At 46.4% G+C, this 18726-nt stretch overlaps 1 protein-coding gene across 11 annotated transcripts in view; it reads right to left on the bottom strand.

Annotated features, from left to right (window-relative positions):
- The window catches only part of GATAD2A (GATA zinc finger domain containing 2A), an 84227-nt gene that overhangs the window by 12456 nt on the left and 53045 nt on the right, over nucleotides 1-18726 (bottom strand). For all 11 annotated transcript variants that reach the window (XM_014601669.3, XM_019498988.2, XM_019498984.2 and 8 more), the window contains 3 exons: nucleotides 3888-4017; nucleotides 2953-3084; nucleotides 710-799 (listed from right to left, as the gene is read on the bottom strand). In XM_014601669.3, the coding sequence (XP_014457155.1) occupies nucleotides 710-799; nucleotides 2953-3084; nucleotides 3888-4017 (352 nt within the window). The remainder of the gene's footprint in view (nucleotides 1-709; nucleotides 800-2952; nucleotides 3085-3887; nucleotides 4018-18726) is intronic.

The raw sequence follows: 18726 nt of genomic DNA, 5'->3' as shown, positions 1-18726 counted from the left end.
TTAACAGCATGTCCTGCGGTAACAACTTATTTCACTCAGTGTAACACAGCTTTGGACATCTGGCTCCCTGCTCATCTGAGAAGCCCAAACTGACCGTGGTTCACGAGTTCAGGATCTCACAAGACGCGAGACTTCTGCTTTCCCCATTTATTGGGAATAAAATGGCACGGCTTGAAGAGCGAGGGGAACTTAATGCTCTACCCGCTCCTAGCATCTTTTTCACTGAAAGACTTCAAACGCAGCTTGCAATTATTAGCTAATCTTCCGAACAAACCCAGGAATTATTGCGATACTTAAGTGAACAGATAAAGAGGCTATGCAAACTCGCTCCAGATGTACATCTCAATCAGACAAAATACGATCCAGGAGCTCCCTGTTCTGCTCCACCCCAGACAACTGACCGTAGTCTCACACTCTCTCTTTCTGAAGATGTCATGTATGGCTCACACTGGTCTCAAGAGTGCTGTTTAACTGCTCTGGTTCCAAGGAAATGAGAAGATGACCCATCAAAATCAGCTGTTTTCCCCTCCCCTCTGGTCTTAACTTTAAAAAGCTGATTGCAAAGGCTACCACTGATTTAAACAACAAGAAAGATATCTGAAGAACCAAATCACTATTTCGGTGACAAAATGTTCTCCCTTTGGCTACAATGCACCGTCAGCTCCCCCGCGCGCCCGCAGCTTGGTAAGAGGAGGCCCCTGGAGCTGACCTGAAGGGATGGCTTGCCAGAAGGAACAGTCTGCGTTCCTCGCACCAAGGGGGGAGGCGTAGCCACAGCACTCCCCGAGGAACCGGCCGGCTGGAAGAGACAACCAGAAAGCATGAACACGAGGGCAGAAGTACAGCAGAGTGACCTCCCTGGGCCTCAGAGGAGAGTCTTTCAAGACATCGTCCCCCTCCCACAGAGCACTTGAGATATGTTTAAGTAGATAAGATGGTATCGACTTGCTTGTTTCCACAGGAATGGAAAACTATAATTAAAACACAGAGTAGCAATTAAGTAATTAAAAAAATAATAATTCCAGTAGTCTGGTGAGATAGCTTAATTTAATTTGGTCTTACTGTCCAACGTGACTAGTCACAACTGGTTGAACAGGACGTTCTGGTTTGAGGGGTGGATTTCTCCTAAACTCATGTCCCGAATCCCCTTTCCCATTTTCCTGAGCTGGAAAGGTTTAGGATCCAAAGACCCACATCAGCTCTGGTTGTGGTACAATCATCCCTCAAACCCGGGGTGGGGTCGAAGGAGTCGCCTTGTTTTGCATTGTGAAATCACCAAAGATTAAAAGGGATGCTTCAAGAATATTGGGAAAGGCTTTCAAAATGTGTGGTTGCCTTGTTCTCCTTGGTCAATTCAAGTATCTAAAGTTCTTATTTCTGCTTGTGCAATGCATGTACCCAACACTGAGAGTGTTTCAGCAAATAAGGGTTGATATTAACAAAAAATTCAGAAGAAAAATCACCAAAAAAAAAAATAGGGAAGCAATACACTTCTGCTCATCTGGCTTCTTTGACCTCAGCAGTCGTTCCTGCCCCGAGCAGGGGGCTGGACCCGATGACCGCATGAGGTCCCTTCCAGCCCAAAACTTCTGTGAATCTGTTTCCAGTGCAAACCATGATGCTTTTAAAAACAAACCTGTACAAAGTCCTACCTTCCATGAAGTCACAATTGCATTTTAAACATTAAAAATAGTTTAAATTCATTTCTCTTAAAATTACCTGCCAGGACCAGGGTTCAGGATTTTGAGTGTCCCTAACCAGAGGTTTTTAACACCTCTGAAAGCAACTTAAAGAATACAGCGCTTCACTACCAACTCTGATTGTTCATGGCTCAAACCTTTTTAATGTCAGAAACCCTGAATCTCAGTGCTGACAGGTGAAGGAGCCATTTCAGGATGACCTATTACATGTATTCTGACAATATGTATGCTGCATAACAACTAAAAAAAGATCTTGCAAATCCTTATTTTAAGCATACCACATGCACATAACATTTTTAAACTGCCAAAAAGTCTTCAAAATAAAGCATAACACTGATTTGACTGGCAGCTTGAACAGGAAGACTAAAGACAACGGAGAAATCAAAAATCTGGAAAGAAAAAGTTACATTTTGGAAGAACCAGTTATGCAATAGCAGAGTTCAGGCAATCCACTGTATATCATTTAAGAGAGAGATATATTGCATAATTCTTGTCTTAAATGCATACTTAAATTTTGGGGGGGCAGGTTTAACACCCATGGAAAAAATTACTGAATCAGTAATACAATACGTTGAGAAACTTGAGGTTAGCTTCTAACATGTAGCTGATCAGGCAGGTCTTTCAAATGCAGTAGTAGTGGAGAGGAAGAAGTCAAAGCACTCATTCAAGAAACATCACAGCATAGACATGCATGCATCTCTACTTTGTGATATGCCTCTATAAAGCTGTCTGGGTGGTACTATATGAATGTTACCAAAAAAACCCTTTTTGGTGATTCGGTGCATGGGGAAGGGTATGGGAGCATGCATGCTACCAGTTACAGTACACACCCTGCAAGTATAAAGGACTCATTTAAATAGTCTTTTAAAAGAGGCATCCATCTGTTCCAGAATAAAATCACCTATATTTAAAACGAGGAATAGCATTAACCTGTAACGAGCCTCTTTGGTGCATACGTGGCATATGAAACTATTTAGTAGAAAGGAAAAGAAACAAACCCCAAAAAATCCCCAAACCAAAAACACCAAAGTTTCAAAATGGGTTTGACTTTTAAAGCAATGGGTGTTAAGATAACCATCAGACGGGCACGTTTTGAAACGCAAGGACCCTGAATTTAAAAAGAAAGTTTTAACAGGAAATAAACGGCAACTCTTCCAAGAGATGTCTATGTTGATTAGAAAATGATGTGGAGCACCGCAGATTACAGCATCCACCACAGCCACTCATCAGACATCTGTGGTGAAATAAATACCTTCTGAGTAGTGGTCTCCTTCTGTATTTGACTCTGCCGCAGCTTTTTCAACAAAACAAGTTTTGCTTCTTCTAACCGTAACTCTTCTTTTAGCTGCTTAATCATCCTGTCACGCTCCTCCGGACTGCTTTTCTGTAAGGACAGGTTAGGTTTAAAGGGCGGGGAGAAGAGAATACAACTTATATGACAACCTACTGCTGTATAACTTGGGAGCGTTTATCAGACACACATGGACATAAAAGCTAAGGAAAGCTCTTAAAAACCAAAGCATATTCTAAAATCCCTCCTCTAATTGAGGAAATAGATGACAAAATGAACTGTCAAACAAAAAACTTCAACTGTGCCGTGCTGCCGTGGGAATCCTGTGTATATTAAATACCAAACAGACCTCTACAAAGTTCCTTATTTCTGTGGAGAAGAACAGGGGCTGGTGAAGCCGGTATGAAGATTTAACAGACAGAAGCCTGGACTTCGATCTTCGGTAGATCCTCGATTACAAGAAACTCCCTCCCCATAAACCAGCCTGCCTAAAGCGGTGTACCGGATGGTAAAAAGAGCCATTGAATTCTCTATGCCGGTGATTCTCAACCAGGGTGCCATAGGGTACTTCTCAAGGGTGCTGTGGGGTTAGCACAATGCTGGCACTATTAGTTAGGTGTGCAAAAACAGTTTGCAAGATAAAGCCAGTGATTTCAAACAGGAGCTGTAACGTTAAAAACATTCTGCCCTCTTGGGGTCTCTGCGAGTACTCTTCAAATAGCGACTTTATTTTTCTGTAGTCAAAAAACCAAGTGACGACTTCCCAACGAGTGCCTGGAGTCTAACAAGGTTGAGGATCCCTGCTCTGTCCTGTGCTCTAAAGTGGTTGTGATCAGAAGAATCAGCCCCCCCCCATCCTAGTACGTTTAAAAGGCAATCGCCTAGATGAGACTCACCATGAGTGCCTCTGTGTTGGTCTCTTTTAATGCTATTTTCGTTAAACCATTCATTCTAGGGCTTGAAGGCTCGTTGTCAGATAACACTATGACATCAGGAGAGGGGACTCTCTTTTCTCTCTTTATATCGCTGTAAACAGAGAAGCAAGAGCAGTTACACACAGAGATCAATTAATAACAGTACCAAAGACTTGCCCCCCACGCAGCAAACAAAAGTTCCCTTTTTCAGCTCTTACTAGCTGATTAATTGTGAACACCTCAGCTATGAATGAAGTTTCTAGTACAGGCCAAAGTTTGCCGCCAGTTCCCATTTCTAAATAAAAGTGATGAGTGCAATAACCAAGTCATATGAAATGGTACACTGCATATAAGCAAGGAATCGGGACCAGCCCTTACATCCCTGGCTTTGGTAGCCTCAAACACAGATGACAAATATGATGTTAGTTTATTCAGTTCCCAACAGGAACTGCCCAGAGCTTGTCAATTCATTCATAAATGCAAACGTCACATCTCTCAGTCATTGAGGACCAAGGCTATGAAAGCAAAGCAACGACCTGGAGTCGAAAGAAGCCATCCATAACCCAGAGCTCATCTCCAGAGCCAGCCCACTCTCCAGCTGCTCTTGCGTGAGAACTGGAAGATCAACACCTCCAATTTGCCAGGGTTCAATGAATACCACTTGAATCCAGGTACTTTCCCTCCCGCTGGAAATGTCTAGGTTAAAATGGTAACTCCGGGGCACGAGGACTGTTTGCCAGAGCCCTAAGGATCCCGGGTGCATTTCAGCTGCAATTCCTTTCAGTGCAGCAGATGGGAAACACTCTCATGGTCAAACAGACTTTTCCATGTAAGAGCCCTGTTACTATCCCTGGCAGGTGCTCTCCTATTACTTTCAAATTGCAACAGCCTAAAGCAGACATAAAATGCCTCCATTCGGTATACACCCCACCGTGCAAAACCACGTGAACACGCTCAGAGACAGATCCGATGCAGCTTGAGCAGGACAATGTTCAGAGAGGGCTGCTCCACGGCAGCCCCGCCGCTAGCTGTTCTGGCGGAGCACGTGTTGAATCCAGAGACCTGAATCACCTTTGAACTGCATCACACACCACTCATACCAGGACTGAATACTCACTCAACCATGCTGGGAACAGTGCACCGAGATGCGTCGCAGCGCAGCACAGTGCCACGGTGGACCACAGTGCCATTCATCCTGCCATGCTGGACAGCTTTTGGACTGGATGGACTTAAACTGTTTGCAATGTCTTCCTGGCTCAAGATGTCCAGGAGAGGCTATTTTCCAAGTGAAATAAGATCTCAAGCTGAAGTCGGGCCTTAGCAAAACACAGCGGAGCAATTGTGGCAACCCTTTGATGCTAGGATTTCGGATTTTTAGACGCAAGGTATTTTGCAGCAAGACTGCCAACACCGCAAGAACAGGGATTTAAGAGGCATTTTGCAGGCAAGCCCAAATAGCGCAGCCTCCACTACAGCTACTGGAAGGCTTGCCTCTCATGGACTGAGTCTTTGTGGAAATCTTTAAGTCGTTTTGTTTTCTGCATTTCTACTTACAATTTTGGCGTTTGCAAGAAAGCACTGTAATGAGCTTCTTGTGAACCAAGTCATTGTAAGCGCACTGCTGACTACATTGGCCTGTAAACAGAAATCCATAAAACCAACGAAGCCAAATGAAGCGTATATCCAAATAACCATTCAAAGAAGCATCTCTTGTGAAGCAAAGCTACCTACCTCTCATTTGTGCTGCAGGGCGAGTATCATCGTAGTCGCGACCACGAAATGCGGCAAGTTAGCTCATAAAAATCAGGAAGTTTTCTTCCAACATTACGTCACAAATTCCCTCCCAGAGCAGGGGGGTTGGACTCGATCTTTCAAGGTCCCTTCCAGCCCTTCATTTCTATGATTCTGGCACTATCTGGATTCTTCAAGTGACTCCTATTTAAAACTAGTAATGTTTTACTTAATGGTGCAACAGATACCAGGCGTACTAATGCTCTCACAATTAACTTCCCAGGTGCACAGTATCCTTTATTCCTGTGCTGTTTATAAGCCACATGCAAAGGCAGAGTAAAATCCACGCTAGTCCAAAGTTTCCAGGAAATTACCAAAAACCAGCCTCATCTCTGTCGAGTCGGTAGGGCACTTCCTGCAGCATCCACACCGCACCGGAGCAGAAAAGTGAATGCAAGTGTCCTGTAGAGGGCACAGCGAGCCAGCGAAAGACTCCGCTCTGGAGGGGAATTTCAAAACACCAGGGGCACAGGTGAAAGTTTTAAAGCTAGAACTCGTCTGATTAAAAGGCATCAAATGGGCTGCCTGGAGTAAAACAGGACAAGGAAAGGAAAAAAGCACCTGCTCTGAAATCCATACTTCAGCAATACTGCAACTGAAAAAGCTCTTAGTAAAGACCTGACAATACCCTCTTCCCCAGGAACACCGCTCACTTATTTCCCCAACCGGTTAAAATGCGTATATATAAAATCAGCCAAAAAAGAAGTGTTTAACCGAGCAGCTAACTTCTGCACTTAGGTTACCAAAATGTATATATTGATAGGAACCGGCTGTACAGTTTTCTGCATGGACAGCCCAACCTGACATTTTTCAAGTCTCTTAGTATTGGGCAGACCGTGCTTCTGCAGAGGGTACAGCTGGAAGGAACGCATGGGAGCAGCTCCTACAAACCCCACCACCGCCTGGCTCCCCGTAGGCTTCACTCACTACGGCTACGAATGATGTACTGCAGAGCCGACGTCCTCCCTATCTGCTCTGCAAGGCCATAAACTACCGAAGAGCCACGCAATCTTGGCAAGTTGAACAAAGTTTTGTAAACCGATCCGGCGGCTACTGACTCATCCCTCTCTGTAGCTGGGAAATGAAGTTAGCTAAGCTCCTAAGTGGGCCATTGCAAATTTAACACGAGAACATCGGCTCGTATGCAATCTCCCTGCAAGACTCAATGTGGTTTAGAGACGTGAACCCGTATGAACCAAGTGCAGATTTCAGCAGCGCCCGAGTCTGCTGCAAAGGGATTATCCTCGTTTTATCCCCTTGGAAGAGGCCTTATCCCGACTAGCTCCCTCCGCAAGGGATGAAATATAGGGCACGCGCGTGGGCACGAAGCGGAGGCAGGCTGGAAGAACGGGAGGCGGCAGTCCGAAACTGGCCGTGCCGCTCCGAGACCACTAGCCACGTTTCAACCGTTGTGTTTAAAATAGAAGAAACTTTAAACAGTGACGTGTCACAAGGAAGTTGAATCGAAGACCTCGGTGCGGACCGGGGGCGCTGCGTCGGCAGCGAGGTCCTGGTGCAACCGCTCCAGCCCAGCCCGAGCACAATCAATGTGCGTGTTTAGACGGGTGATGTCACCCCATCAATTATCACAGCATCATAACAGGCAGCAGGGAGCTGACTTCCTGTATGCTAATCAGGCCACCAAACAGTCATGTGACAAAGGCATTTCCCTCGCTAGTCATGTGACCCTTTAACTGTTCCTTCCACCGTGAAAACCATGGCAACAGCCAGTTCCAACCGGTTTGTGACACATAGCCTTCATTTTGTGAGGTGAGGTAGGGTGCAGGTACTGTGAGAAAATGGAGCAGCTGCCGAAGTTCAGGGGCAGCAGGAGCTTGCTGGAGCAGCTGTCCACTCGTGCCCATCCCTGCACACCCCCCCCCGGCGCGGCACCCGGGCGGCCTCGACTTCTCCACTTTGCAAAGTTTAAAAAAGTTTGCAGATGGACGCGCCGGTCTGCCCCAACAGCCCTGCAAAAATGCACCCTCCGTTCGTTAGACTTTTTAAAAAGTTTATCCTGAGAACTAGGTGGCTGCTGGGGGGGGTGAACAAAGCCCAAACAGTGCTTGCTTCTGCACGGGTCTTTTCCAACTTCTAGACAAAGTGAAAACCAAAGGCGGAGCAGAAACTGAAGCACACTGGGCGTGTCTACACATGCATTTACTGCGCAGTAAGTTACTGCAGTTTCTAAGCCGGCATCTGCACGTGCGGGCGTTACAGCGCAGTAACGCTGTGTGTGGACCGACTTGGGAGTAAAGTTAGTCCCAGGTCAGTTCACTAATGCGTCTACACATGCGTTACTGTGCAGTAACTACACACGGGTGTAAACTTACCTGCATTGTGCAGGTAGCAAATTTATGCCCATGTTGGCATAAGTCGCCATAGTTACTGCGCAGTGACCTGAATTACTGTGCAGTAAGCGTGCACGTGGAGACACACCCACTGAGCATTAAGTAATCCAGAGAGGGGAGAGGAGGGACGGGGAAGGGGGCAGACAGACTGGGAGACGCATCCGACACGTTACGATATAGCAGCGTTAATTTAATCAGCAGACGACGTTAGCTGATCGGAGAATGAGAAACCCCGCGCTGAACACACTTGACTGCAGAGGTCTACGTTCATCACGGTTATTTGGGTGACATCTCTCTGACAAGATTAAGACGGGGAGATAAGCAAGCATTACAGGTTCTCTGCTATGAAGAGATACCTTGAATAATCATAATTAAAAAATGGATTTAATATGGTCCATGGGAAAGAGATCGAGGATTAAAAGCCAGTCATGTGAGGGGGAAAAGCCCCTCGCTCACTATTCCTACCCGCATCAACTCATCTAGAGACCCACTGAGGATACCTCTCAAAAGCTGCAGACGTTGGCACAGCGACCAAGAAACAGGGGTTACCTCATTGACATGAAGAGCAGTTTTGGAAACCCGAGGAAAGAAAAGATTTTTTCCTTTCTGGAGGTGCTGCCCACCAGTAGGTCTGTAAGAAAGCTCTCACAAGCTGTGTGTTCGAGACACGCGCCGATCGCTGCATTCACACTAGGCTGAAATTCTGCGCTGCTTTTGTACTGAGAAATACTGGTGCTTTGCATTTTTGACTAGCGACGTGACGGGCTATCACCAAAGATTCGGTGTTCAGGGCGTCGTGAAACACTTAGTAGATGAAAGTCTGCGAGTATATAAGGTCACTTTTATACTGTCCCTCCAAAACTCGTGCCTTCCCGGTTGTCTGGTTGCCATGCTAGAATAGACTGGTATCTTCTGTGCAGATTTAACCTAGCTCTTACCTACATTTTAGCCAACACCTGCCATCTGCGTGGCAAGACCTCTGACCACTGGAGGCAAGGTGCTTTGGGTCGATGTGATCTCTTTTATTAGACCAACTCAGTAGTTGGAATATTTGTTCTTTGCAAGTTGTCGGGCACAAAACGCCCTTCTTCAGGCAGAGGGAGACTGCCTAGAGCATTTGTGCCCAAAAGTTTGCAAAGAACATTTTCCCCCATTATTGAGTTGGTCTAATAAAAGAGATCACACATCTGCCCAAAGAATCGTGTTGGCCTATGTCCTTAGACCCACACGGCTACAACCAGCATCCCTGACCACTGGAGGTGCTTCATGCCCATGTTTTGTTTGAACTCGGGTTCGAGTCTACCCACCTTGCACTGAGGATGTAAAAAGGGGACGGAGGGGACTCTCTCAAGTGCAGACCATCCTCCAGTCCCCGCCTGGCAATTCTCTCAAAGAACAAGCCCTGCAACTAACTGATAACCGAGGAGGAAAGTCCCCATGAGCATCGCCACACAAAGAGCCACAGGACACATGCCCAGACACAAACCGCCAGTGCAATAAGAGACAAAGACATCGTAAGGGTTCGCTACAGGGGTGTTCACACCTGGACTAAGCTACCCGAGCAGCTCAGACGCGGGTACGAGTCTCCCAGCTTACACAGGGCCATAGCCTGCGTGTTGTGCAACCCTCTCTCCAACCCAACAGTTGCTAAAATGCTTTGAAAGACAGCCCTCGAACATTGTGTGGAAGGAAGCTGTCAGTTGAGAGTTTTCAATTCGTTTACTTAATTTCGAGATGCACAAAAATGTAACGGTCGGTAATTTAACCTCCTAAGACCACTCTGGGAAAAACAAGACGCTCACCCTCCAGATTCACTTACTTCCAGAAACACTTGCAGCAATCAAAAGGCTTGACAAACATCAATCTAAGAGTTTACCATTAAAGCGTTCATGTACTGTAAAGTGCTTATCTTACTACGGGGGAAGAGAGGCAGGAATATCAGCTGCTCTACCCCAGGTCAGTCAGTCTGTAGCGGCGGGAGGCAGAGCTCCTGGTCCTACCAAGCCACGGCCAAGCACCCTCAGCAAGAGGGCGGCCTCCCCTCTCACACCATTCGTTTTACAAGGTCGGGTCGTTCCCTCTAAAGATCCTGGAGCATCTTGTCCGCTCCAGCATGAATTTGGTAGACATCCACTCTTCAGTTAAAACCCACAGCTCCCATTGGGGCCAGCCTATATTTGTTGACTTCAGGAAAAACACATAAAACAAAACGGGGGGGGTCATCCAATTCAATAGACCTCAGGTGGCAGAGGCTATCCTTGGAGGCTGCCTTCCATTTAGTTGGGACAGAGGAAGATTAATTATGCTTTTGTCTTGAAGATGATGCATCTGAGGCCCAAAGTACCTTGGGACAGACGCAACTGGCATAATGGGTCCACTTCCCTAAGAGGCCTGCCATCAGGAACAGACCCTTTCCAACCCCGTGGCTGCAGACTGAAAACTCTCAAGCCTGTGCAATAAAGCACACACGTACTGAAGATTTCATTACTGGACGGAGCTGCTCCTACCCCGTGGACAGCAGAAGCTGAACTGTGGTACTGTAGCATGCTTGTAGCTGCCCCAGTTCAGCTTTCACTTGGCCCTGGTGTAGCAGCAGGCATAAACACGTATTGCAGACGTAAATCCATCTCACCTCGGAGTTGCTAGAATGTCTTGATCTCCGCGCCTTAAGGCTAAACGAGGAAGAAAAGCATAGCTATAAAGCTTCTGCTAGGAGCCGGGATGGGGAGAGAGAGAGGAAGAAAATGTAGGAGGCCCTTGGGTCGGATGCAGAAAGCTTCTTTTTCAGGAGAGGGCTCTCTGGCAAGACTATGTCCAGAACCAGAGTGACCGCATGTTAACGGAAACGCAGCTGGAAGAGGTCCAGGACCTCAAGAGTTAGCAAGCCCGCTTTCCGCCTCTCCACACCAGTACAGGAGCATAAGCCCAAACAGACTCTGCTGGGACAACAGAGATCCCAACCATGCCACAAAATACCATCATTCTTCTACCGAAGCATCTCCTGGCACGTTCATCTGCAGCTGGGGCAAAAGGCAGAAGAGGCACCAGGACGCTCCAGCTCGCAGCGCAGGAGAGCTGAGCTTTATTAGCAAGGTGCAGGTTGCGCTCAACCCCCAAACCTACGAGACCAGAATCGCCCGCCGGCTAACGATATTACCTGCCTTAAAACACAGGATGCCTTATGGCGAGTCGCATGTTTTGAAGTGCCTCCAACCAATCCTACGTTATTGCAAAGGGGCTTTTGGGGAGGTTGATTCAGCTATAAAAACCTAGTTTTATGCCATTAAGATGTAGCTGGCTGGCAGCTTTGTTTCCATTAAAATTCAAGAAAACTAAAAAAACCCCAAAACGTTTTCTGGAAGCACTCCGGCTAGAGAGCTCACTGTTCTGGGCCTCCCTACTTCCCCGGTCTGGGACAGTCTATTAGCATCATTCAGCGTCGCGGCTGCGATGCAAATAGTTCTTTTTTGCGGCGCTCGCTCATGAAAAAGGCTGTGAAATGTCCACGTAGGTTCACACCTCCCGATTCTGCGCGCCCAGCTGTCCCCCCCATTATCTTGTGTTAAAACAAACCGGCGAGGTTTACAGTGAACCGCATCTTCCAAGACTTTGGCGCTGCCTGTTGAGCTGCAGAGCGCCGGCCTCTCGCTGTGTTTTGTAATACTTCTGAGGTGGTTATAAAGATAATTCCTCAAGTGTCAGTGGGCTAGATGCACTCCCATGCAAGTAAGCCTGCCCTGGGTCAGCAGGCTGGCCCCGCTCAGACGGACGGTGACTCATTCATTACCTTTTGGCCTAGTCGACCTTAGAAGCAACGTAACAGCTTCTCTTGTTAAATCCAGCACAAATTGCTAAAGCATTTTTTTTCCAAATAGGAATTAAATAAAAACCACAATTAACTGAACAGTTATCCAGATTGGGCTCATCTCAATGGCATATGTTAGCCTGGAAAAAAAAATAAAAATAAGAAGTCTTCCATGCTTATAATGTGTCAAGATTTGTGGATGCTGGTGATAGCTATATTGCTCTAAGGACATAGGCAGACACGGTCCTTTGAGTAAACGTGATATCCAACTGAATTGGAAAAAAACTGTTCTTTACAAGCTTTCAGGCACAAACACTCTTCTTGAGGCATAGGGAGAATCTGAAGAAGGGTGTTTGTGCCTGAACGCTTGTAAAGAACAATTTTTTCCAACTATTTAGTTGGTCTAATAAAAGATACCACATTAGTAGACCAACTAAAGAGTTGGAAAAAAATATCACATCTCCACCAATCTTCAGACAAGGTTGTTTGGGTAGCGTCTCATCTTCCTCACCCCACAAGCTGCAATCCTTTGACATCTAGGTAGTCTCTCTCCACCTGCTAGGAAGTAAAGGAGGTATGAGAACTGCGGCCCCGCAGGGTTAATCCCTAACCCACAACATAAGTGTGTCTGAGAATAAGTTTGTCCTTGTTTTATCCGACAACCTCCAGATGTACTCCCCTCAAGGCACTGAAGGTAAAGAGGGAGAAGAGAAAAGGCAGAAGAAAAGGAAAGCCAACCTTCAAAGATTTCAGATGTCCATGAGACTCCAAAAAGCATCAATGGAAATCTTGACACATTTGGTACACTACTGAAACAGAACCAAGACGATTACATCTTCCTTTCTCCAACGCTGCTGCTTGGGAGGGGGAAGGATTTCACGGAGCTGGGCCTGTATTTTGAAGTTAAGAAATTCCCAAAAGCGAGAAACCTGCCTCCGGGCTTCCCACCGCGGCCTTTACTCAACCTTTGCTGCCCACCTGATTTGTAACGGAGCCCTGCCACGTCGGGGCTACCCCTCAACCACTGGAGTGAAACCCGAAATGTGGAAGAGCCCCGTTTACACTGCCCTGGGACCTGCACTGAGTTCAGCTCGCGCATGGCTCCAGCCAAAGCAGCAGCAGCCGACCCATCACAGGTAAGGAACAACCGACCCATCCTAGATTACAATAAAGCACATTTAAGACCATGCTCTAGACACATTCCCATCATGGCCCAGCCACATGAGCCAATGCAGAAAAACTTTCTGGGGAGAGGATGGGCGAACCGCCACAAAAAGTTTTCCCTTTCCAGTGGGAAAAAGACAAACGGTAAATTCTCCATCAAGGGCCCCACAACACAGCTCAGAGCACGTAACTTTAATAGGCGAGTTAAAACACAAGTAGTTCAAAACACAAGCGGTTATTTTTAGTGATGTTGTATAACAAAAGGAGGACATGATGCCCGGCTAATGCAATTTTCCCGGAACCATAATGGGTAGTTCCGGGACAAGAGCGACGTTCCCCAAACCGCTCGCTGGAAGGGTTGCACAGAAAAAAAAACAACTTTCTGTGATTAGACAAGTTGGCAAGACTCCACCGTTCTAGGGAAGCCTACAGCTCTCCCCACCCTCATCTTTCCTGGCAATTTTCACTTAAAACAAACAAGCAGTGGCTCAGGCCAGCCAGCCTGCATGTCACTTTGAAAGAACCGGAGCTGAAAAGCAGTGGGGATGGCCCATGGAAATTTAAATAATAAATAAGTTTGCTCCTAAGGAGATCAACTTCCGTAGAATCACACCGCATCAAAAGCAAGTAAACGTGACGGCTTAGCTGCTCTCCCATTTTTACTGGAGGAAGAACGGTGTTAGCCCGAAACAGCCAAGCCCTAGAGCCTTTAATGCACCGATAACGGTAGGGGTCGTGGGATTCTTCTTCAGACGGAGGGGAATACATGGACCCAACTAAGATTAAGCCACTAGAGTGGAGTTGGAAGGAAAATCAACATTCAGGCATATTTAAAAGGAGAGGGAAATATGAAAAAGGGAGAGGATGACAGCAATTTCTCTACGGCATCGTTGCCTTTATCGGCCATAACCCGTGGCCCAGGAGCTGGAACACAGAACCAGGACCCGAGGCTGCACCCTGGTCTGCCACCAAGAGCATCGCCTGCAAAAGCGGCCACCTTTGCTCTCCCAGCTCAAAATAACTCCACTGAAAGCCTCACTTAGAAACAAGACAGCTTAACATCTTCACCGGGTTTCGTTTCAAACCAGGCCACCTGCTGCCCCTCCAAAAAACGGAGCTAAAAGGTGTTAAGATGCATCTCTGTTGGTGTTAAGTGAAGCTATCGGCAGAGCTAGGCCAGTTCAGCTGAAAGAGAAAGGTATTCCTCCTCTGCTTGCCTCGGACTGCGTAGCGAGAGACTGAGCAGCGAATATTCAACAACATCCCCGAGAGCTGGGTACGTGCTGGAGGAGCGATGTGTAAACGGCTCATCGCCCGCACACCCCAAAGCACTCTCTCGAGCTTTATTTCAGACTCTCCCCGGTACATACGGTCAGACTGACAAGCCACGGTCCTTGGTCCTGGGTGTACAAACTGCATCTGAGCATCTCTCATAGCAGCACACTTCTCTTTATTTTGGATTAACAGAATTTATACCATCCCCGTGAGACCTGAGCACATTACATCGAAGGTCTGATCCTATGTGAGCAGGATGGCGTGCAGCGCAACACGAATTCTTGCACCTGCCAGCACAGCCATGGGAATCAGACTTGCTGTATCAGAGTCTGTGCTAGCTAGCGACGGGATCCTCGTGGAAGAAGTCACTCTGTGGCTGCTCCGAGCAGGAGCAAAACGAGCCCTAACGGTCTAGCAACTAAATGGCAGCTCACACGTGCTAGCTGACAACAGGCTACATGCATGTCATGGGCTTGCCAGGGAGATGCCCAAAAAGGCAGGGTCATCAGCGGGGATCCTGGTTTTGTCCGATTTAAAAAAACCCAAAATTCTCTGCTTTAACCCCCCCCATCCACATTTTCCTGTTATTAAACAAAACACTGCATCAATTCAAATCATATGTAGTGGTGTTTTGTTTTAATCACAGAAAAATGTGGGTTTTGGGGTTTTTTTTTAAAGCAGAGGATTTTGGATTTTTTTTTTTTTTAAATCAGAAAAGGCCAGGATCCCTAGTTCACGTACATCTTCGCTATGCCATGAGCTAGGCTGTTACTTCAAACTCCCCTAACGCTGTGCACAGCCCCTGTCAACTTGAATTCAGGGGCTCCGGCTTCGAGAAAGGCTGGGACCTGCTCACTTTGTGACTTTTTGCCAGCATCCTCACTGCAGAGTGCTGCTGGTTCACAAAGACCCTGCCCAAAACTTCCCCTTTGGAAAATACAAAATGCATTACTGATTGAGATGAGCCCTCCAGGGTCTCAGCCTGCACCACAGGTGGTCCCAGACACCCCAAGACATGTGCAAGTGTCGAGAACACAGCAGTGTGGGTACGGTACTGGTTTGGGAGTGCTCACACCTGGGCACCACTGACCCGGGGTCATTGCACGCTGAAGACGGGCACCAGATACACACAGAGCTACTCCAGCTTCATGGAGCAACACTGCCCAGAGCCGAACCCCCGCGGTACAGGACATGATTCAGTCCTTGTAAAAACCGCATGTTCGGAGGTAGGCAGAGAAGTCCTTGCAGTCACATACCACCTATTTGAGTCCACAGTGTTATTATTCCTGGGTATAATAAAAAGGCCGCTGACAACTTCAAGCTATATTTTACGAAGAGGTTTTACCGTTTCCCCGTGGCGGTTTATTAAGGTCTTTCCCAGCAAAGGAGAGAAAAGGGGACCCGGGAACATGACATACTACCAAACTGCTACAGGATGATGAGCCAGGAAGTTTAAAAGGGCCTGACAAGTTTAAGCTGACTTAAAAATGCCATCGAGCAAAAAGGCAGCGGATCAGGAGACAGAATACTCTTTGGCTAACTTCTTTCAGCTCTCGTGCCCTTTGCTGGTATTTTTAAACTCTGCAGAGAAGCGCAGTTTCCAAGGTGGTGATATCAGAGCAGTGTCAGCACCACAGTGCTGTAGAGTTGATGTTTGATAATCCAGAAGACGCTGCATTTCAGCAGGGCCTTTGCAGGTCTCCAACCCCGCAAGGGGAAGAGGGAGGTGGGGGTTTACACTTCTTAAGCGGAGCAGCTCCCTTACTGATTTTGCTTGAAAGCTACTGCAAGAAAATACTGAAAGAAATCAGAGAAAAGTCCGGTGATCGCAGCTAGGTAGAAGCTGTTCTTAATTACCGTGCTATTAACTGCTTCGTTCATCTCTGTTTAAAAAGGAGCTGAACTGAGCCAAACCCTGTCAAGCGATTCCCCGTCTGTCAATGCTTATTTCTCCAATATCATTTGTAAAACGATAGTCACATTTCTGCATCATTTAGAGCACGGGCACAAGCCACTTTCTGTCCCTTTTTACTCTCCACGGTAGATCTGGCCTAATCGTCCACTTCTCAACACGAGCTACGCTGCTGCAAAGACACACAGGAGCAAGGAGCTGGTTTGGCCTTGTACGACCTCTCGTCACAAACTTTTTACCACCACAGACTCTCTTCTGTTGAGCTCGTTCTGTGATGCCAGAAGGAAACCAGATACTATTTTTAGCTTCCTTTTTTTTTTATTTTTTCTAGATCTTGAGATAAGAAGTCAGAAACACTTCCAATATTTTTCTTTTCTTTTCCTTTCTTTAAACCCAAAGGTGTCTTCAGGTTCAGATTTCAATTGTTTTTTTTAAACTCGATTCATAAAGAATGAATGGATAATCAGTGAGAGATCAGGTAAAGCTTCAGTGATCGACTGATAACTTTCCCAACGGGGAAAGAAGTCAGTCTTCATTAACACAAGTTTTAAAATACTAAGTTGAGACTAACCCAAGCGAGAAGGTTGTTTTAGATCGGAAATCACTCAGAAATCGTTCTATTTAGTTTTCGAAACAAATCAACTGTTTCAAAGATGCAGGTCTTACATCAACTGTGTTCTGGGCTCATAAATAGCAGAAGTCTGGAAACACGAGTCCTGAACTCAGAGGCCAGCCTGATACTTTAAGGTCTCAATGCCACCTACAAAAATGACACTTGGATTTTGACATAGCCAAGGGATGACATCTGTCCTATGGTCCCATGCATCTCATCACCTATTGCCTCTGCCAAGATGTACAGGATCCGTATACCTAAGCAGGCTGCTCACGACCATCCGACTGCCCGAGCACTTGATCACATATTGAAAGCAAAGAGCTATCATCAGCTTGGAGCAGAGAGGGGAAGCCTGGGGATGCAGTTACCATCCACAGAACCATTTACATTCCTCTTCCACAGGCAGGGCTCCCCTTTTGAGCCATGATCATAACAGATAAAATTGTGAAATGTCACTTGTATCTCCAACTGGAAAACAAAGGCCTGATCCAGAGCCAGGCGAAGAACAGATTTCATTAGGTTTCAGATCCAGATACTACAGACTGCAACCTCCTTACACAGGCAAACTTTCTTCCACACCCACAAAGAAATCAGAATGATTACATTCAGAAGCAGAGCTATTACACAGCGTGCACGGGGTGGAGCATGTCTCAATTTTTTTTTACATGGTAGTATTTGCTGTGGAGGCTCTTTAAAAAAAAATCAACCGTGAATGCCCCGGTTCAAAGTCTGGCTTATACTAGTGTCATAGTGCAAGAGGCGGGCAGACGCCCACGGACAAGAACCGGAAGCTGTACTTGTGAGGTCAGAGCTGGCTCAGGGCAGGTGAAGCACCCCAAAATTTAATGCTCTCAAAAAAGACTTTGCTAGATTGCTAAGACTCCCCCTTTAAGCCAAGCTTGCCCAGGTGCACGCACGAAATCCACTGCAAAGCTGGGAGCCGAACACACACATTATCTTCTCTCCCACGGAGAAAACGTTTCAAGTAGTTGCACTAGTTAGCAAGCTGGGATAATGTTAGAAGGCATCACTGCCTTCTAAAAACGGCATCTTTTTTTTAATCATCTGGCTCCTTTTCCTCATTCTCTGGGAAACAAGCAAAATTCTTTTGCATGGGAGTTATCCATCTACTCCCTCTTCCTACATCAATATTGTACTCGTATCCGATAAAGGTTGTCTTCCTCACCAATCATACTGAAAGATCACCTTGAGCAACCTTGGGAGATGCCCCGGTTGCCAGTGAGTTTACAGAGGAAAGAATATGGTCCAACGAATTCACGCTAAGTCCAAGTTGTTGCAAGCAATTTGTTCTGGATGTACTGAAGTGATATAATGTATCACCGGACAGAAGAAAAAATTAAAACAAGCAGTAAAACTACTTACTGAAAAAGCAGGGGCAGTGCATAGGAGTAGGTGGATAACTCAAACTCATTACAGTTCTACAGTGAGAGCAGAGTAATTTTATTCCCCTCTACAGTTTTCTTTCTTGCTTTTTAAATACATACAAATTTGCATACGCAACAGGAACTTCTAGTTTCTATCCTGACAAGTGAAGCAGTAGTAAATCTGAACTGCTACAAAACATCTTTTATTCAAGGATCTCGGCACTTTATACTCTTAAGACATTCTGGGAATATTTAGCCCATTTTGCAAAAGGACAAATCATCTGTGCTTTGGTGCACTAGTTAGTTCCCTGGTATCAGTGGCAGAGCCAGGCATAAGAGTTTACACTTACGGAGTCCTGACTTCCTTTACTAGGCACCAAACACCACACCACATTGCATCTCAAAGTATGTCCATCCAGGTCTTTTCTTTGACAAGAAAAAAAGTGAACTTTCAGGATCACCACCTGTAATCCCGGTACCTGACCAGACTGCGGGACGGGCAATACGCAGAAGAAACTTGAAAAA

Source organism: Alligator mississippiensis, chromosome 16 (assembly GCF_030867095.1).
Source record: "Alligator mississippiensis isolate rAllMis1 chromosome 16, rAllMis1, whole genome shotgun sequence".
In the NCBI taxonomy this organism is placed as follows: domain Eukaryota; kingdom Metazoa; phylum Chordata; order Crocodylia; family Alligatoridae; genus Alligator; species Alligator mississippiensis.
The sequence above is the reverse complement of the archived record's forward strand: the minus strand, read 5'-3'. Positions and strand labels throughout refer to the sequence as shown.